The sequence below is a fragment of the Meriones unguiculatus genome, chromosome 11 (assembly GCF_030254825.1).
Source record: "Meriones unguiculatus strain TT.TT164.6M chromosome 11, Bangor_MerUng_6.1, whole genome shotgun sequence".
Taxonomy (NCBI): Eukaryota; Metazoa; Chordata; class Mammalia; order Rodentia; family Muridae; genus Meriones; species Meriones unguiculatus.
Genome location: NC_083359.1, coordinates 80,022,124 through 80,044,108, shown reverse-complemented (window position 1 = coordinate 80,044,108; position 21,985 = coordinate 80,022,124). Strand labels below are relative to the sequence as shown.

Here is a 21,985-nt window from a genome sequence, read left to right as displayed (position 1 = left end):
TGAAATTAAATACCATGCTAAAGCTGGCACAGCCTTTGGTAGAACCCATTTCAACCCTGTTATTTTACAAATTTGCAGACTGAAAGCCAGAATGGTTAAGAGACTATTCCAAGGTCATAGATGTCAGCAGGGCAAACCAAGCTCACAGCCCAGATCACAGCATCTAGTGCTTTCTCTACCATTCCAGGCTCTTTCTTAAAGAGTATGACAAAGATGCCAGACAGTTTCTCCCAATATTGAGTCTAGGAAAAGGAAATGTTGTGTCCTGACTCTTTTGGATGCCTCCGTGAGGGTAGGATATTGACATTAGAGAAATTCATGAACTGGGGTCACCAGGAGTTTAAGTTTGGACAAATATTAACTAGATGCTTCTTTGTCCTTCTAATATGATACCAGGGCTGTCTCGAAGATCAACCCATTTCTTTTGAGTTTGGTTTTCCTGTCTCTACAGAGAGGAATTTGGGTTGATTTGTATTTCAGATCCATTTCAGTTTTAGCAAAACTTAGTTCTTCTACAGTAGTTGGTATATGTCTTCTCACGGTGAGCACACAAACTTTTCTTAACCTAATATGAGGGAACCAGGGTTTCAGAACTGATTCTCATTGGATCTCCTAAGGTTAGAAGCCTCAGCAGGATATCAGAGCAATGGTTTGTAGCAAGTGCAGGTAGAACAGCCCCAAGTTCCTCAGTCATCAGGAACTACCTGTCTCTCACAAGCTACTAATTTCGCAATCACAGACTAGCTGGCCTGAAAACTAGGATAGCATCCCTGCAGAGTCATCAAGAATGCAGACATTAACAAGAGGTATCTGCTTTGGCATCCTGCAGGGGACAGCTCATGGTCAAGCTTGTCAGTGGCTCTGGCTATTTCACCTGCAGAGGATGACACCTGTCATCTGGTCTCAACCTGCTTGTCACTCACCACTGAAAGAGCTTCCTTCTAAAGCTGTCTTCAGAGACAGATGCTGATTCCTTACAATGTGGATTTCTAAATCTGCTGGTCAGAATGGAAGAGAGCCAGAAATTATTCATGGTTCACAGTGACAGGAGAAATCATGATTTTCCCCAATGCTTTCACATTGTTCCATTTCCCTGTTCTGTCTATAAAGCCATAGAAGTAACTTCCCAGTACATTTACTTAGCCCTTCCAAATCTCATTCATTCCTGAAGGTCAAATCAGTGCAATGATAATATTGTCTCTGAAGGAGCCATGAATTCATGAGTAACACATGATTTATTTTCCTTCTTCAAATGTATTTAAATTTTTGTCAGAACTGGAAAAATATACTTTGGCCAACCCTGTGGATGCTATGTGATAAGTTAGATTTAATACATTAAAACATAATATTCCTCCATGAAATCTATTTCTCTTTTTTTTTGGAGTCAGTATTGCTTTCATATAGTCTTGGACTCTAGACTTTATTGCTATTTCTGTCAGGCTATATGTATCCATACCTTTAGTGAGGTCAGATTCACTCCTGCGAGCAGTAAACTCTTTGAAACCAGCTACTCATGGTGGTACACACTTGCAATCCAAGCATGGAGCTGAAGAGGCAGGAGGATCATAAAGACTGTAAGTCAAGTCCAACCTGGGCTACAGAGTGAGACCCTGGCTCAGAAACCAAACAAAATAAATAACTGTTTCAAACATAAAAGTATCACAAATTCTTGCATCACTCCCCTGGTAGAATAAAAATTCCTCTAGTAATAAAGGACTAGAAATATACATTTTTTTTAAAAAGCCATTTAAATGAGTCTGTGTTATAGCTATGCTTGAGAACCTTACTCACAGAGCAAATGACCAACTTTTTATGGCATCTTGGTAGCAGAGGTTTCTCACCTCTGGACATCATTTGCATGTCCCATCACCCAAGGAGAAACCATATAGTAGGAGATTGTTAGGGGTGAGTGTGTGGAACTTGGGAGTTCATGCTGAAAAAGAAGAGGATAGCCCGGGCTTAAATTAGTTTTTAACAGGTATTCCTGACTTCAATGCCACAGTGTAAGTCCCTTCAACATAATGGTTTTGGAGTGAGAGTAAAAAGAAGGATGGTAGAGGCTTCTCAGAAAATGGAGAGGTTTCTCAGAAAATAAAGCTAGAATAATGGGTAGGTGGCCACATCCATTTCTAAGGACCCATTGACTTGAAATTCAATTGTGAAGAATCCAAGCTTTTGGCTTAAAACTCTGTGAGTTACATATGACTGATCCCATCAATCCCTGCCACAGAAGACGTTGTGATGATGTATATAGAGAGATCTGAAAAAGTAGGTGGGAGAGAAAGGAGATGTTGCCAAAGGGAAATGCACAGTATTTTGCAGACAGCATCTGGACAAACACTGCTACCTTGATTTACCACAGTTTGAATAAACTAATAAATATTCTGTGCATCCCTCCTCTGGTTGGAAACTCTTTGGTCCATGCAGCCAACACTGCTCTTTGCTGACTTGGGCAGAACACAGCAGGAAAGAAGCCTCGTTCCTAGGTCTCATGGTCTAAGCTGGCCTAGGAGGGAAGCCTAGGAGATGAGGATTTTCCTCTGACTCCATGTGTGGCCTCTAGCCAGTCTCCAAACAGCTTTAGTTTCCTTGTATGCCAAACCAAGATAAATATCTTCTCTTCCCCTTCCACCCTCACTACATTGCAAAGCAGCACTTTTGCCACCTTCATTAACCTTTTCCAGAGATCAACAGAAGACAGCTTTTGAGAATGTTTTAAGATGAACTATTCATGTTGTTAGCCCTGTCTTCAGGCTACGGGAACTGAGGTCGCATTAGGAGAAAGGAGAGTGTAACAAGGTGTGATAATAGCGAACACAACAAACTCAGGAGGCAATGTTTGTAGTGGAAGAGAAACACCACAAAGATCTTGGGATTGGGGTGCAAGGGAGAGAAGTCCACAATTGGTACCAGATGCCATCAGAAGCTAATGACCTGACAAACACCGTCCTCATAAAACAAATTCCTTTAAAAGGAAGTAAACGGAAATATAAGCTAGTGAAAGAATTTGTGGCAGCTGCCATAAAACCCTTTCTCACTTCATAAACAGGTTTGTGTTTGCGTTCTCTCTGTCTCTGTCTCTCTGTCTCTGTCTCTCTCCTCCCTGGTCATGGTCTTACTTCATGATACCTTTATGTTTTCTGTGCCTCCTGTCTTGAGTTCTGTTCTGCTGCCAATTCTGGCTACACTCCTGCTGCTAGAAAGATGCTCATAACACCAGCAATACATGTGGTCTTAGCCATATTGATGGAAAGAGACTTATGCATAAAGTTCACTTTCTGTCCTGTCTCAAGCATGTGCCAGTCCTTCATGGTGATGTGGATTCATTGGCTAAGTTCACTCTACAAGTTCCTTGGCAATCAGTTGACATGAACCAGAGAGTCAATGACCCTTTTCTAGCCCTTCCTGATCAACATGCTGAAGGAGATACAGGGGTTTGGAAATGAATAACACGTAGCATTTGTGGATTTGTAGTTCTTTGGCATTATGAAGGAAGTATGATGGTCTCATTCCAAGGACAGTCAAGTTTTGACTCTCTTATCCAGATGTTGAATAAAGGCTCAGAGACTGCCTCATTTCTTACATTGCACATCCTCTGGTCAGCACTGGATTTGGGGGATTCACACTTGCTCACTAATGATCCTCCTTTCCTCAGCTTATATTTCTCCTTTTTCCAATGGGCTGCATGGATGTGACATCATCATAGGGTATTACTATGATATAAGAAAAAAAAATCCTTTCATATCATGTATTTCCACTTTTTCCACCCTCTCCCTCTCAGGCATGCACAGAAGAAAAGAGTGTCACTGGAATAGTGTTTAAGCCCCATGCATCAGGGACAGCCATTTATCACAGTCAGCTCAAATCCACCTTTTTAGGGAGTACTGCTTCCTAAACCAACTCTCAGTTATGGTAGGACCTACATACATATTTCATAGCACTTTATTTTCTTATATTGTTGGCCCATTGTCTGATAATGTCAGTGACAACTAATATAAACCAGGGACAAGAATACATCGTTGATGATGAGTAATAGCTACTTTTTCTAGTGCTTATCATCATTGACAAGGACATTGAGAGTAAGAAACTATGTTACTAGTCTCTCTCACTAGACTGAATTCCTTAAGGGCACAGCCTTTGTTATACCACCAATGCTCATCCCAATGTCTTGCAAAGAATATGCCCTTTTGCTATGAGAAAATTCCACTGCTGAACACCCATGGATAGTCTTTCAGCTGAACAGAAAGTCTGTATTGCCTGCTTGCAGCTACATGGAGAACTTGCCTAAATCATGCAGCCCTGAGCCTCACCATTCTTTTTTGGCTTTTATGCACAAAACCACATCCTGGTTGACACACTTTCGTTAGCAAGAACAGTTAGTAAGAAGAAAAACTACATAAACCAAAAAGTAAGGTTCATACATGTAGGTATTTTTTTTTTTTTTTGGATCCAAATACTATGAAATAGGTCTTTGACTGATTTAGTCTTTATTCTTGTTTCGACAGATTTTGGGTTCTATTCACTGGTTAGATGGTTCCTCTAACATGGTGTCACTTATGCTAAATTCTCAGGGCATTTTACACTTTGGGTTTATTGGCGAATGAATGATAGGGGCAGGATGGTTGAATCATTGGATAATTTTCTTTCATGTGATTTAACAAGTTTTTTATTTTAATAACATTGACTAGCTTTGCTATCTGAAATAGGAACAAATTTAATTAAGAAAGCTTTTATTGTGTTCACTATAGCCAAGTATATGGTGATTTAAAATTGGACAAGAAGAAGTATTTCTCAAGAACTTCATATTCCAGCTATGAGATTGAGGACACAATCACATAATAATTGTCCTGTGGGTATATGGATGAGTGCATTAATCAAGTGACTTAAGAAGAAGAAAGTGCATATATAGCAAGATCAAATAAATTATTAGAAGAAAGTTATTTTTATACTTTCACTAAGAGATTTGAAGGAAGAAAGTAAATTGGGGAGGGTTGCTTCTTGGAGGAGGAAAGCCTTTTAGAAATCTCATTAAACACAAGAAAGATGTGGAAGTGAGAGAAATAAAAAAGAAGGGAGCAAAATGGAAAACACATACTGAGATGAGGTTGGACCTTTGGCAGCAGGACAACAAAGGGGCTAACCTGGGAACAGTATCAATAGTGTAGGATGTATACCTTATAAATCTCCTTTGAAGGAAGGATCTGAAACATTAGGGAATGAATAACTCACTCTAAACCATGCAAGTATTAAATGGTGGGCCCAAGACTGAACCTGCTGCAAATGCTTTAGTTAAACTCTGTGTTTCCACTGTGGCGGAGGCTACACTTTTCTTGCTTCATTTTCTATTACAACACTGCTGCTATTGTAGTCCATGCTCAATCTCCTTGAACCTTAGGAGGGTTTGTGTACCTCTCATGCTGCTTAATCTTGGTCCAAGATGGGACCCACTGGTAAGGAGATATCTCTGGAAGTCCCTGGCACAACGTCAGCCATGTGATGGGAATTCAATCCAGACTGTCAGGTTTCCTTAACCTCGGCTGCTCTTTGGTGGTATGCACCAGTCGTTGAAATGTTTTCATATCAACCAGTCTGTGATCTGTGATCTCAGATACTCCACCTCTTCATACAGGCACCCTGGAATGTCCTTTTGATTGTCCTTTTGAGGCAGTTATCTAAAAGGCCAGTGCCTTATGAAACCAGGTTCTATCCTGGAGATTTGTCCTGGGTCTAATCCAATTGCTTGGGACCTAGAAATATTGTTGTTTAATGCATCATCCTTCGGTCTATTTGTTTCTGAGATTATCTGGAACATCGAAAATGTGTATTCTACCTTATTGTATCAGCATTGACCCTCCTGGAAGGCCACAAGTTAGCTATTATGGTTGAATTTGAGCATGCCTCATAGTTCTCAGCAAGAAAGAACAGAGTGATGAATTCCATTCAGGCTATGAATAAAATCTTTCTGAGGTTTAGGTGTGTCATCCAGAGATGTAAATTGTTGTTGCTTAAGCTTGTCCTAAGATGCTTCTGTTTCTGTTATCCTCAGCTGTGCCCAACGACCATGTGGAGAACAGAGAACATGTACGCCATTGCTACTTGATCACGCAGACATGGTAAATTGTACCTCCAGTGGTCCAGGTCACATGAAGTGTGCTGTAACTTGTCAAAGGGGGTTTGTCCTTCAGACCAGCAGTGGGCAGTACCTCAGGACTATGAAGGTGAGTTGGAAGCCAACGATCACAAGGAACAAGTTACTGGGGCAGGACATCCCCCGCCCCCGCCTAGACTGGAAAGGGTGGGTGTTCTTAAATCTTTGAGAGCGAAAACTGTGATCTCTCTGAAAGCAATGGGAAGCAATGATGGTACAAATCTCAAGGTGTCCAAACATGTGAATCTCTGATACCCTAAGGTGTTAATTTACTCACTATATGGGCAGGAGAGATGAGTTCTTACTCAGTGTTTATTTAACTGGTCTTCTTTCCAGATGAGAATGTCTCAAAGTAGACTTGTTCATAATTCACAGCAAAACAGATTGCTGTCAACTTGTCCAAGGTTCATTATAAACCTTGTGCTCTCCTCATCCTCTTTCGAGATTGTTGGAGGAACATAACCAAATTGCACTTCAAAGCAGCATTAAATCTGCATCTGAGGCAGGGGTTATATCATGGTACTAAATTTTTCCCATTTTTACATATCCCATCCCAAATTTTACTGCATTATTTTCAGGATCTTGGGTGGCCTCGGGGAGTAGAATGTATTAATGAAGAACATGGTTCAAGAGACAGATCTAGGCGAAATTTTTGTCTCCATTATCTTTTAGGTGTACAACAGTAAGGACAAACAAAATAATCCCTTTAAGCTTGTTTTTACATTTGTAAATGTTCCAAAGAGAAATATTGAACTTGCTGAGTCATCACAATGGTCGAGGAGCATTATTTAAAAACTTCTAGTAGAATGATTGGCACTGGGTGCTCTGATGAGTAAGATTCTTGTATTAAAAACATGATAACTATTCTTAACTAAAGGCCTGGTTTCTTATCTCCCCTTGTGAAAGCTTACAGCACGCAACAGGGGAATTTCAAGCACACCTAAGCCATTGGGAAACAGGACCACATTACGAGGCAGTGGAAGTATTTATGAGGTAGGCTACATTATGTGGAGAGAGCCAGAAATATGCATGTTCATGGAAGAACAGACACACCATTGCTGGTCAGATGCTGATGGTTTGAGAAATACAAATATATCAGTTTTGATTTCTTAACAGTTTGTGAAACTGTGGAAGGGCTTCTCTTACTCAGATATGGTCAGAATTTAAAGACATAATTGTGAATTTGAGACGGTTCCGTGAAATCACTTAGAAGGACACAGCTTTAATGAAGCTTGAGGCAGCACACTCTTTATCTAGAAAGATCTTCTACTACTTGTTTTTTAACTCAGGCAAAGGTACTTCAGGCTGAAAACAAAGTAGAGATAATTAAACAATTCAAGGACTAAATCTATGTGTGTGGTATGCTAAGAAGATCAGGAAAAGAAAAGGTTATGTTTGTTACGCATGAAAGTTGGACAAATCTAAAACAAAATGGGCAATACCCAGAAAAGCTAAGAGAAAAGCCAGGCTCTACACAAAGAGTTTAGAGACAATCTTTAAATGATTAGTGGTTTGCTGTAGTTTGAACCAGGCCTCCCAACTGTGCTAAGTGTGAGAGAAACCTGGTTGGAAGGAGGATGGGGGTTCACATTTGCCAAACACATGGTGGAGTAAGCAATGGCGCCCCGCAGCTGACCAGCCACTGTCACCCGACGCTGGCCCCATGCAGGAAATTGTACAATCCCGGCTCATGATCACAAGACAGTGGGGATATTTGCTTTCTGTTGACATGAGAATTCAAGCTAAATAGAAAAATGTGTCTGGCTTTGACTTGGATCCTTCTGGCTGGCAGCAGGGACACACTGGGAAGCAGAGAAATGCTCTGAGCCAACACGTAGCGTCAGGGAGGATAGGTGCCTTCAGCAGTCATTGGACCTTTGGCTTGTGTGCTGATGTGGTCTCCTGATGGGATGACTGTAATTTTACCATGGAGACTCTTCTCTCTGCCTTTGATCTTTAGCCCCATTGCCAGATACTTGTTTTTCCCAAATAAACCATGAGTTTCACAGTCACCATGCGCCTGATCATTTCATACCTGGCCAGATGCCTTCTACTCCCACCTCCCCTGAGCTGCACAAAAGTCCTGCTGATCTTTCAAGTCCAGTCCCTGTGTCGAGTTCTTCATACCTGAGGGAGGCAGTACCTCCTCCTGCCTCCTTGGGTGCTGCCTTCTGCTCTCACAAAATACAATATGATAGACTCTGACCTTTCTAGAGTTATTGCTTCCTTCTGGAATGTTTTCACTTCTCTTATTTCTAACCTATATTCTTTATGTTGTAGTCTCTCTAACCACTCACTATAAAAGGCAGTACGGACTATTTCGTATCAGAGTAAAATATATTGTTAGCATCAGCCAACCTCCTTTTTTGCCTCCTTGCCTTTTCTCTTTTGCTTTCTTAGCCTGTTTTAGTGACTTTCCTCCACTCCTAGACTTAGAGCCCCTGAAAGGCACCTTTAAGGATAGGCCCTCCAGGGTACCCCAAGCAGATCTTCTCACTTACATAATGGCAATCTGCTGTAGGCCTGACGGCTGAAATAACAAGTTTGGGAACGTGGCTAGACTCATTCCCACTTACCACAGGTTGGATAGCGGCACCTTGTGTGTACTGACTCTCTCATTTTTAGTAGCGTTGGTAGGTTTATTGATAAGGGGGTCCGTAAGAAGTAGGTGACAGGCATGGACCTTATTTGCATGGCAGTGAGCAATGTAGTCAATATCTACATGTTTTAGTGTTTGCATCCACGACGGAAAGGATTGTTTGGAGTGTGAAAGGTAAAGAATGTTCTGAACAGATTTGTATCAGTTATGAAATTCAATACATATGCTATGCTAGGTGTTCCCTCTTATTTCTTATTTATTTTACTTTTAGGAGAGGATATCACTCTCTTAAGTCTAGGGTTGAATTCCTGACACCTTGTTCCAAAGTTGGTAGTTTGAGAGAGACTTATAAACAGACTTAAAAAGGTGTAGGAAGGATGTAAGGGAGTGCCGAGCAATGTGCAATAGCCCAGGGTGATGGAGCTCTGCTCTCACTCTTAAGGCTGGAAGGTTGGCTCTATGGAGCAGCAGATCCCAAAGGGATGGAAGAACAGGACAGGGCAGAGAAGATAAAGAGTCACAGGATAAGTCAGTCTGCAGCCATCCCTCCAGGAGAGAACAGGGAGAACAAGATACCAGGGTTCTCCTTTCTTTTTTCCTCTTCAGTATGCCCCCAGGTTCCAGAGCAGATATTCAAGCACCAGTAGGAGCCTTGAGATCCTGGGTCCAGAGTAGATAGGCTATATTTGTATCAGTTATGAAGTTTAATACATATGCTATACTCTATGAAGATAGATGGGTTGGAACAAGGAAGGGGCAACCTAAAGACATGGCTTGCAAGAGCAGTTCCTAGACTTCCTAATGCCAACAGGCTCCCTCCATCAGCATCCCCTTCAGGTGTACCAGAGCAGTGAGTTATGGGAAAAGACAAAGGCACAAATGACCACTGGGACTCTTCAAAAGCCATGAAACGATTCTGAGAGCCTTTATATGTGACTCTGACAGAAGTAAATTCCCTGTTTCTAGAAAGAGACTCTCCTCACTTGTTCCTCTGGCCACTGGGACAAGGATGTGACCTGCAAGCCTCTTGACTGTGGTGTTCCAGACTCGTCCTTGGTGAATTATGCAAACTTCTCCTGTTTGGAGGGTACCGGATTCCTGAAACGCTGTTCCATCTCATGTGTCCCACCAGCCAAGCTCCAAGGTACTGTCTGACCAGCCAGGGAACTGAATGTGAGCTTCCAGCCATTCCCTTACTCTTGGGGTGCATATCTTTGTACTTTTTTCCCCACCCATATATACCTCCAACTTACTGTTCTCTTATATCATCATTTGATAATAAAAAATCCCCTCAGATATCACCAGTCTTTGTCCTTGAACATGTACAGCAATGTTCTGGATTAGGGTATTCCTGGAGTAATAATGAATGAAACTTAGTCTTTGGGGTTTTTTTATTTTGTTTTGTTTTGTTTCTACATGTGTTCTTTGATCATCACAATTGTCCTGATCATATTAATGACCAAGGTACATGTTATTAAGACACTCTGCATTAGGTGTGTTTTTTTGTATATTCCGTAGCTAAGGAAAATACAGTTACTCAACGTATCCCTCACTGTGTGACTATTTGAGATGAAGGGATGCTGGGCCAGGCTCTAACTGCCCACCACACCTTGCTCTTTAACTCTGCTCCTCAGGCTTCCACTTCTCATTGCATCTGGGAATCCCTCAGCCTTAATTCTGAGATGTGGTTTAGTAGGTTGGCTGGCTAGCGATGCCAATGCTGGCAGCCCTGGTTTATACTGAGAGAAACTAAATGACAGAGTATTATATGGTATGGTATTGAAGTTCAGAACACTATATCTAAACCACCTATCTCAAACCCAGACCCTGATTTTGTAAGCGTGGGCAAACCACACTTCCTTATCTGCCTAATAAATCTGTTTGATAGGATTGTTTGCTCTTTGGCATTTACACATGTCTGCATATAAAACACTTAGAATAGTGCACGGTATATAATCATCACTAAAGTACCAATTGTCATTATTTTAATACTACTCATATTATTATTATTGCTATATATTTGATACTTGCAGGTAAGAAGGGGGCAATGATTTGATTGGTCGCTTTTCTCCTATTGAGATTAGGGAATCTATGTGATTCTGTGGTGATGTGAGACCTCACTGAGAGCTGTAGAGTACGGATATATAGGATCAACATCTGATGGGAGATTTTAGAGACACTTCTTAACAAAGAATAATGGGACTTGAAGAAAGCCAATGTGTTTGCAGAGTTTTGTTTGTCATGCTGTTTTCATGTCCATGTGCTCTCTGTTCTGGATACCATGTGTTCTCTTTCTTGGAGTTAGGACTGAGCCCGTGGCTGACCTGTCTTGAAGATGGACTCTGGTCTCTCCCTGAAGTCTACTGCAAGTTGGAATGTGATGCTCCTCCAGTTATTCCAAATGCTAACTTGCTGCTGCCCCGGTGCCTGGAGGGCAACCATGATGTGGGCACCATTTGCAGATATGAATGCAAACCAGGCTACTATGTGAAGGAGAATACGGGAAGCCAAGGCAGAAAGTAAGTGTTCATGTATTTGGCCCCATGGTTTCCTTGCCTCACAAGGAACAAAGTTGTGATCCAGCTTCCTGGTGGCAAAGTCCACATCATGTGTTTCTGGGATAGTCATAGCTCATTGTGTTTGCTTTTCTGTATAACTTCAAAATACCTGCACAGACAGACTCTCTGGTCATGACAGACAGGAGTCCAATTCCTATAAAGGCATTGTCTCCCATGAGAGATTCCATAGTCTTATGTAAGTGCTTTTTGGGGTGGGGAACGCTGATTTAATTGTCATTTTCCCTTGGAGTTAAAATGATGAGCCTCCTGAATAGCACTTAGGCCATCTGAGTTCTGTTCACTGCCAGCACAATCTCATTAGTGTAACTCAAATCTGAGGCTCAGGGAGCTGTGCCTGGCTGAGTCCCAGCGTGCTTATTACATGTGTACTGTGTGGACGGTTTCTCTGCCTCACTTTTCATAACTAGAAAATGAGATGCTAGTAACAGCCACGTGACAGGGCTAACGAAGGAGCTTCTTGAATGAGTATGTGCTAGGCAAGACTTAATAAGCTGTTTTTAAGCAGAACGCGACACTTTTTAGCCATCTCCACTCTTGCTTTCGTCCTTCTGCTTTTCCTTCCACAAACTCTATGTGGCAGGGTAGTGAGTGAGTGGCAGGGTGAAGTGCTTGGGGATGAGCTAAGGGCGGAGAGGTGACTGACATGCAGAGCAGAACTTTTTCGGATGGGAGAGTTAAGGGTAGAGAGGTGATAGCCAGTTCTCTGAGCTCATAGCTAAGCTTTATGTTGGGAAAATCAGGCTTCCACGGGGGATTCTGGATTTTGTGCCTCCTTCCCACATTCCTGTGTCTGGGCAGGAGCACTTGAGAGCCGTTTGTGCATAGCTGAAGATCTGGACGCTTGCATCAGAATGTCACCATCAGTTTGGTCTTAAGCATTTACATTTGCAAGCACCATGCGAAAGAGAGATTAAATTATTTACCCGTGCTGTGTAAACTGATTAAATCTCAGTTTACACCTGTTTATGTAGCAGGCGACGGATCAGTAATCAGAAGTTTGCAAGTTGAGCGTAAATCACTGTGGTTTGCCACTTGTGTTTATCCAGTGGACTATGCCCTCCTTGTTATACTTGTGTGGAAAAAGCCCAAAGCTGGACAGATGGGGCCCTAAAATTCTCCTTAGGACATACACTTCAGAAGAGAAGAAACAGAAAAGCAGGCAGGAAAAGCAATCCCAAGAAAACAAGGATAGGCCGCTGTTATGTTGTTGTATGAAGCGGTGTGTATGTATGTTTGGGGGTTTGCCACTTATTTGCATGGTAATTCCACATGTCTTCAGTTTTGTATTTACAGTAGGAAGAGGAGTGGCCATTTCTATGGAATTGTTTGGTTTATGGAAGCTGCACTGAAAGTATTCTATAAGTTACAAAGTTCAACATATGCTATGCTAGGTGCTACTTCCTATTTCTTATTTGTTTATCTTACCCTGGGTTTTTGAGACAGGGTCTTACTCTGTAGCCCAGGCTAGTTTCGAATTCACAGCAATCCTCCTGCCTTAATCTTCCAAGTGCAGGGATAAATGCTGCTAACTACCATGATTGGCCATTCATTTCTTTTTAAAACTACAAATGGCAGCTGTATTCCCTTCCCAATTTTCTAAAATTTGTTGTTACAAGAGAAATGAGGCCTGAGTGCTGACTCTGGTTCTGAGCTCCCTGCTGCAGCTTCGACCCATTCTGCCTGTTCTGTGCCACACTCTAGGTTAATAATAAAGATCCAGGCACCAGACCCAGGCAGCGACACCTCAAAGACAGAGACAAAAGCCGTAGATATGGCACATGCCTGAAATCCTCAGAAGTTGGGAGGTAGAGGATGCATGATCAGGAGTTCAAAGCCATCCTTAGCTACATAGCCAGTTCAAGGGCAGCCTGAGCTTACATTAATACTACCAAAAAAAAAAAAAGAAGAAGCAAAGCAAAATAAAACAAAAAGCCAAAACATTAAAAAAAATCAAAGCAAAAATATAACATTAAATACTTTAAAAGATCAGACAGGCATCTTTTTAGGGCACAATGGCCACACCCTGTTTCTTGAAACCCCTCCTCTTCTGCTCTATTGTCCTCCTTTCCCAATTCTTCTCCTTCCTTTCTGTATCTTCTCAATATCCTTACCTAGCTTTCTTCCTTCTGCCTGATTCTCCAATGGTCATTTTCCTCTGAGTTCTCTCTCTCTCTCTGTTTCTCTCAATAAGACTTGTTTATTTATTTTTATTTCTGTGTATGTGTGAGAGGCTACTTGCATGTATATGCACACTTGCATGCAGTTGCCCTCAGATATGGATGTCAGAACAGACTCAGATCCACTAGAACTGTAGTTACAGTAAACTGTGATTCATCCACTGTGGGTGCGGGGTACCAAACCAGGGTCTTCTGCAAAGAGCAGTAAGTGCCCTTAATCATTTAGCTGTCTCTCCAGTCCTATCTTTTCTTTCTTGATCCACACACTAGTCAGGGTTAAAGCTTTTTCATAGTCTTGATTATGATCACATGTTAATGATTCCCAGAACTATACCTGTCACTACAGCTCTTCCCGTAATAGTTATAAGGGTGACACAAGCCAAGCCAAATACCGAGAAATGCAGCCATTGGAATATCCCATCTATATCCCATATTCCTAACTATACAAAGGAGATCCTATAAAGAATCATTCTGAATCTGCACACCTCTTTGCCTGTGGCTCTAGTAGACCCTGAAGCCTGAAAAGCTCTTAGGCGTCTACATGTCCTTTGTCCTCTGGTTAACCAACCAACAGCTCTCACCAGGTGTGTTATACGACTTTTGACCTGTAATATTTACACTGAGTTTATTAAGACTTGCTGCCACTGTAAGTCAAGACACATCTCCATACCAGAATTTCTGGGAGTGTGATCCAGGCACTATCATCTTGAAAAGTTCCCCAAGTTCATTTGATGTTCATCATACACTGGTCTAGGAGAAACATTATCCTGGACACAAAGTTAAGACACTTAAAAGAAACTTGTTTGGACAACATTCACCATGGAATTTTCATGACAAATAAGTAGAAAACAACCTGCCTTTTTAAAAAAGGCATTATGTTATTCTTTTACATGGAAGATTTTTACATGTTATTTTGTATACTACTAATTTTAAAGACAGTAGAGAGAATACAGTATTGTAACCCTCTAAACCAGTAAAGAGTACAAAGTGTTAGGACTTTGACCCCTTCACAGTGGATAATCCACACAACTTTAAGCTCTGCTTATCTTTGTCTGCCATGTCTTTCACATATATACCACCATTGATTACTACTCTGTTATTTCATCGACCTCACTTCCAAGGAAGCTAAGATAAACGTGTTTGACTTACGTTTTATCAAAAGACCACGCTATTTTCTCTGTTATCTTTTACTCCCATGTGTGCTTTTTTCCATTACATGTTATCCTTATGTATGAAGGTTAGGTTAGCCTCCTTAGGGGTCCTAATTAATTTAATTCTAAATTATTCTGGCCTTCTAACTTGATTTGACACCCTTTCCTATAAATCACTCATCACAATATTATCCGTAAGGTAGTATAAAAGCCAGACCTTCTGAAAGAAGTTGCAAATGCCATCCTGTGTGAACAGTTCTCATGACATCAACTTTTTCAAAGCTCACCCAAAATGTTATAAACACAATTGAAGATCAAGACTGTAGGCCTCACCTTGTGATTGCTTACTTTTGAGTAGTGAGTACCTTCAAAGGTGCTTTGTCTAGTCTGACTCGTGGAAGAGCCTGGAAGCGGTGGAAACTATATATGTACTTGACCTATGTTTATGTACAAAGGAAGGCTCCTTGGTATAGTGGAGAATTAAACAGCCTAAGTCCAGGATACTCTTCTAATGTTTGGATAAAAACCATGGAGGTGAAAATGATAACCTGCTATGGACTATGAATGCTAATAATTTTGGCTTCCTCACTCTCAAGGCAATAATTTATTTTATTGTTAATGGAATACTAGTAGATTTTTTGTTAAAGTATATAAATTGATAAAGTATATACATTGATATGTATGTATATACATACATATTATATAATATTATGTATTATTATATGTATAATATATAAGGAAACCGACTCAAAGTTGGGTGTTAGCTCTGTTCATTCTGCCAATAAATGGCTTCATTGAGATTGAAGCCATCCTTAGCATCAAAGCGTACGCTCTGGAATAATAACACTTTTGCTCATGAGGAAAAAAAAATCATTTTTTTTTCTGGCCTTTTTTTCCACATTTATAAAATAATCTCTTAAATAATTTCTAGTGATAAAAGTTTGCATTTATATCCTGTGTCAACAGAATAAGGACTAAGACTTTGCTATACTATCATTGAGGAAAGTAATGGATAATTTGTTAATACCAAAAATCCAATGATTATTATAAACAAAATACTGTACAGCATGAATTTAATAGAAAATACTTGGGGGTAATCTTACAGTAATTCCCAGAGTCTGAATAAATTTATCTAAATGAACTGTTGAAGTTAATACTTGTTGTTAGCTAGGTTTAGCCAATCATTCGTCATTCACAACCCACAGGACTGAATCTAGATCTCATTTGAAAACAGAATGCTAGAATTTTTTTTTCTTTTTAGATTTATGCAGTTGAGAGATGTCTAAAAGTGTTAAAGAAGATAACTGAGAAAAATTACTAAAAGATGTTTCTACAGTCGAGTTTTATCCCATGACTCACTAGTTAATGCGCAGGGTGTGGGGCTGGCGAGGTTTAAACTCAAATGTCAACTCCGCTTGCTTATCAGTCTTTTGACTTGAACAAGTTACTACTCAACTATTGTTAGAGAAGACTGGCACTATTGTAACACAAGATAGGGATAATAGGAGCACTATTAAGTTTTGTAATGATTAAATGATTACACACACACACACATACACAAACTTGAACACAATTTTTGGTGATATTATCTTGGCTTGGCAATGCCATCTGTTGTTTATAATTGTCATCACTACTACTGCCAGGTTCGCTATCACCACTGTCTCAACTGCTGCCACTAAATCTACCATTATCACCATCATCACCACCATAACCACCATTACCACAAACACTAATGCCACTATCATGACCACCATCATCGCTATTATCATTATCACTACTTCCATGACAATCACCTTTCTTAGCACCATTATTTCCACCACCTGTCATCATCATTATCACTATGACCTACACAGCCTGGTTTCTCCTAGCACAATAACTATTGCTGAGTAAGATGTTCTGCTGGTGTGTTAAGTGGAAATACTATTTTTTAACAAGGAATATTCTCAAACATAGCTTTTAAAAAAATCACTGGCCATTGTCTTCCTTCTGTAGTTTATAGATCCCAGAAAAACAGCCTAGAAACAAAAAAGGTTGAAATTGTTTTTCAAGGGACAGTCCGGAAAGAAACACACACCAAAAGAAAGTTTGTTGAACTAAAAAATATACACTTGCCTTCCTTAACCAGAACCTTCTCTTCAGGCTTTATATTATCCCATTTTACTGAGCTGACATGAAAGCTGACCATGAAACAATAAGAATTCCATATGGGAGAAAGTAACTGGAAATAAAATATTGATCAGAGAGCTGGTCTGACTTCAAAACTAGTATATATGTGTAAAGTCAGTCTGGCCTGGAAGGAGAAGAGCCAGGGAGTGTCATGGAGAGCTTACCTTGGTTTTCATTTGACTTTCCACGTCTTTCTGAACAATAGCTTGAGTTTCAACTAATCTTATTCTATTATGGGATGGAAAAGGAAGACTTGACTAACAAACTTCCAATGTGAAGTGAAACAATATTAAAATTCCTTAAATTTTTAAAATAGTAATCTATCTGGTGTATAAACCCTGGCATAATATTGTATACACACACGAATAGGTAATAACCAGTTATAACCAAGTGTGCGTGTGTGTGTGTGTGTGTGTGTGTGTGTGTGTTATCCATAACTTGCCCAAGTAAGAACAACAGAGTAATCTCTATGTACACTCATGCATCTGTAAAAAATAGAAATTTGTTTTCTTTCCATTAAGACTCTGTCTGGCTTTATAATTAGTGTTTATAGTAAATACATTCAAAGTTTATCTTTGGAATTCTCAATTCTCTTGCCATTGTAGTATCATGTGAGCCTTAAACTAATTTATTACAGCTTCTTTTGGCTTCAAAGTTACTGAGCCTCTGCTGCAAGCTTTGGCCTCTCAAATACACACCTGGGCACAGGCCAACTTCTGCTTCAGGCTTCACAGGGCTGGCAGTTGGCGCATGGGTCTTTACTTAGAGCAACACTTGCTGGACTCATAAATGTCCCTGTGATCTTCAGTCTTAAGCGGTGGAGCATCTTACTGTAAAGTTGCTGTTCTGTATCAACTTCCAAGTTCTCTATTAATAAAAAAATAAATTAACTGCAAACAATGCTTACTTTTAATGGATAAAGCCATAAGACTTTCAGCAACACGCAACTTCATACCCTAATGTTGTTTCTCATCTTCCGTTGGCTTGTCCTGACTTGTTTCTGGCTCTACTTATTCTTACTTAGGCTGGGTGGATGAACATTTTGCTAGTGACCTTGCCTTGTTCTTTAACAATGGGGTCAGGGCAGGCCAGACTGATTCACGTATGGTCCCCGGGGGATTCTGGGTGTGACAGTAATATGAAGAATTAAATATGGCTAGAATACTGAGAGCAATGTTAGCATCCCACACATATACACACACTTAGGTCATCAGTACTTGCTAGTAATTTCAGCCTCTTAGTGAGCAGATAATATTCATCATGTTACATGGTTTCTTACAATAATATGAGCAATGTGTGATCATCTCCATTTTTTCAAATAGGAAAACTGAGAACAAAAGAGGTAAAGTAATTTATTTCAAGTCAGAGGTTTATTAGGAGCCAAAGATGCAGTTTTAGCAATTGTCATCTGATTCCACAGCCTCTCTCTTGAGCCACTCTGTTGCACTTACTGGTAATGATCAACCAGTATAGCCACTAAATATGTCCTGAAGGTCACTGTGGCTATAACGTTCAACTCTTGCTTTCTACATGGGGAAATATGACATTGAAAGGGGTAACTAGCATCTCTCTTCTCATTCAGATCAAGACACAATATACTAGGAGAATGCCATGCCTAGGCTTTTCTGTGTGCTTTCCAATCCACAGGTGTGTATGGCTTCCCAGATGCTCTAATCACACATTTGTGGGCTCAGGTCTAATTGTTGTATGGTTTCTCAGCAAGAGATCATAGAAAGCGCTTTGCATTTTGAAGGAACAACAGTGTCAGAAAGCGGCTCATTAGGGTAAGCCAAGCAAGGGTATAGAGATTACCCACAGTTACACTCTCTGTAATGGGACTGGTAGAACTGACAGAACTATAAAAATACCAGGAGGGGTCAAATAAAAGTTTGTACTGAAACTTTTGAAGATAGAAAAATAATTTGCAACAAATGAGATAAACCATCTTCTAAAATGAGTAGATACATTTTAAAAATCTTTTTTTTGAAAGAAATTTTGCCCCCTTGGACTCACTCCAGGCTCTAGCTGACTCTTCCCTACTACTGGAGGAAAAATGAAAAATGTTTATGTCTATGTGTACACATACACATAAACACACACACACATAAACATACACACACACACACACATCCCTGATTAGAACTTGTTTAGTCCCTATAATCTCACCTGTATATGTTCAGGGCTTTCCATTTGGTACTGAACCACCACCTGATGTGTTCTTCCTTGGGGAGGACCACCCTTCCTGTTCCCAGCCTTCTTCCATTGCCTTTCTGTAGTTCTTTGTGTAGGGTTGGTACTTAATGGGCTTCTCTCCATCCGTTTTGGTCTCATTGATCTCATTTTCTTCAGCTCACATTGTAGCAGTCATGTGGTTGAGATTTTTATGGGTATAGCTTCTGATATTACTAAGAGATTTGTTCTCACAGCAAACTCATTGAACTTCTGGCTCTTGTGATCTTTTCATCTCCTCTTCTGCAATGTTCTCTAAGGCTTAGGTGTGGGAGATTGGGCTCTACAGTTCTGCATTTTGATAGGTTGTGGTTTTTTTGTAGTGGTTTCCCACTGTTGCAAAGGAATTTTCCTTGATGAGAAGTGAAGTCTACAGTTATCTGTGGGTATAAAGAGAAATGTTTATATATTGTTGTCAGGGATGATACTGGCTTGGTAAATTAGTGGTTTTAAGTTCTCTCCTTCAATTCCTCTTGGATCTTACATGCATGTTCCTTTATCCTTCTCTTTCTCTAACAAGGACACTCACTTAGAAATATTCCTTTCCTTATATAGTTATATATACAGGTCTTCGGGTAGCTGTCTCTTAGGGCTGGTAGTTTGAATAAGAATGGTATCTATAGGCTCCTGTATTTGAATGATTAGTCACCAGGGAGTAGAACTCTTTGATAGGATTAGAATGATTAGGAGCTGTGGCCTTGTTGGAGGAAGTATGTCACTGGGGGTGGACTTTGAAGTTTCAGAAACCCACAAGGCCTAGTCCTCTCTCTCTCTCTTTCCCTCCTCTTTCCCCTCTCCCTTCCCCCTCCCTCTCCGTGTGTGTGTGTGTGTGTGTGTGTGTGTGTCATATACACACACTGTGGGCTAGATATTCCTCCAATGCCTGTCTGGATGCTGCCGTAGTGATAATGGATAAAGCCTCTGGAACTGTAAACAACTCCCCAAATAAATGCTCCCTTTTATAAAAGTTGCCTTGGTCATGGTGTCTCTTCACAGTAATAAAACAGTGAGTAAGGTAGAGCTCCTATAAATTAGTATCCAGGCATTACCATATTTATATTTGTCTTCCAAGCTGTCGAACCCAATGTAGCAAGTGTGTGTGTGTGTGTGTGTGTGTGTGTTAAAATTGTCCAATGGAAGTAGACATATATTTAGATGATGCAAAATGGAGAAGGCCAGAGGTTCCTATGTTAGATGTTTGCTCACCTTTCAGTGCAGTTTCCAGTTTCTTCAAACATTGCAGCAATGGGAACAGGTACTAAGAATCTGAATAACTGTAATAATTATGTGCATTTAGGTTTTAATCACACGGGACATCTCAAGTTTTGGGAAGTGACCCAGGCATGTTCTATAGGAAAAATTCCACCAGAAACATAGCAAGAGAAATTAAGTAAGTGCTGTTGAACTTAGAAGGTAGAAATGCTGTGGGTAAGCTAGTAAAAAAGGATGGAGAAGGAACTATAAGCCCGAGGAGATCAGGACTGGAGGGACATTTCTGCACCTGCCAGCCTGGGTACCTAAGCTATTGCAAGCAGAGTGTGCAAAGATAGAAGCATGGAGTCTGGCACAGAATAAACAACCGACACACATCTAGGCATTAGCAGGCTCTTCACGCTGACAGAGGCTCCACTTCACCTGAGAGTATTTTATGAGGAACACTTGTTTGCTTCTTACTCAGAGAAGAAACCCTTGCCAAAGCCAATACATCTAAGTGAATGATACCGCTGATTTCATTTCTTGTCTGGGGCATCTGGAGGTCTGATGTTACCTACTGCAGAGCAACTATGATCAGCTGATGGCTAGTCACAACTGAACTCTGCCCACTCCCCTTTTAGGATATTGGCTTGTGAAGCCGGGTCTGCAGTTTGTCAGCATGAAAACTGGCGTGGAGTTTGGAAGTGCCGATGGTTCTCTTTAGGGTGGGGTGGAGGAAGACTGCGTCTCTTAAAGTAGCCTAGATCTTCCCTTCCAACTTTAAAATACATGGGAATAGCTCAGAGAAATTTAAATTAGATTCTTATTGAGTCAGCCTGGGATACATTCTTGGATTTAGTACTGACAAGCTCTCAGATTCTAATTCTAATACCGGTGTTCTAGGTGTCATGCTGAGGGTGGTGGGAACACGAGAATATTCTGAAGAGAGAGTCTAGTCCATGTAATTCATTCCAGAAACTGAACATGTGTCCTGGAAAAAAAAACTTAACCAATTAATCTGAATAAAAGAAACAATGTGGTTGCTTCTCCCTCTCCCTTACATTTCCTCTTTGGCATAGGACAACAGCAAATACACAAGTAAGGAGTTAATTCCCTTTTTGCAGAACTCTAGGTACTTCCACACTGTGATATGGGCATTGGTGTCAGGTCATCACAGTACATTGACCACTGCGATGACACCAAGGAAGTGATTTTCTAATGGTGTCTCAGCTATAAAGTAACCGTTCACATACATCCACTGAACAAAATCCTATTGACACCTAATATAAACCAGCCATAATGTGCTTGTTACTGAAGATATGGGACTAAGGCTCAGGCAGGAGAAAACAGGCATAACAGAAGCAAGTATGACAATAAACAATTAGAAAAAAAATGACAAGATAATTACAGAGCATATACTCTGTGAAAGAAGGAAGGATGCTGTCACTTAAGAAGAAACAATGGTGAAAGAGGGCTCTGTTGGTAATAAAGGTGTTCATAGATAGGAAGAATGAGATGAGCAGTTAAGAGAACAGCACTACAGGCAGGAAGAATGGCACCCAAGTCCCTGTGGCAGGAAAGATCTTGTGCTTCACTTGCAACTCTCATCTCAGAGCAGGTGAAGTGCATTTAAAAACGTGATTGTGGTGGTCAATGGTATAAAAGAGAATGAAGTCATGTAATATGGGACCTTGAAGACTAATGTGAAGAGTTTGGATTTAATTAATTTAAATATTTTGCTG

At 40.5% G+C, this 21,985-nt stretch overlaps 1 protein-coding gene across 1 annotated transcript in view; it reads left to right on the top strand.

Annotated features, from left to right (window-relative positions):
- Pappa2 (pappalysin 2) overlaps positions 1-21,985 on the top strand; it is a 254,931-nt gene that overhangs the window by 163,082 nt on the left and 69,864 nt on the right. Inside the window, exons 15-17 of the mRNA XM_060364529.1 lie at positions 6,047-6,218; positions 9,714-9,891; positions 11,053-11,266. Of these exons, the coding sequence (XP_060220512.1) occupies positions 6,047-6,218; positions 9,714-9,891; positions 11,053-11,266 (564 nt within the window). The remainder of the gene's footprint in view (positions 1-6,046; positions 6,219-9,713; positions 9,892-11,052; positions 11,267-21,985) is intronic.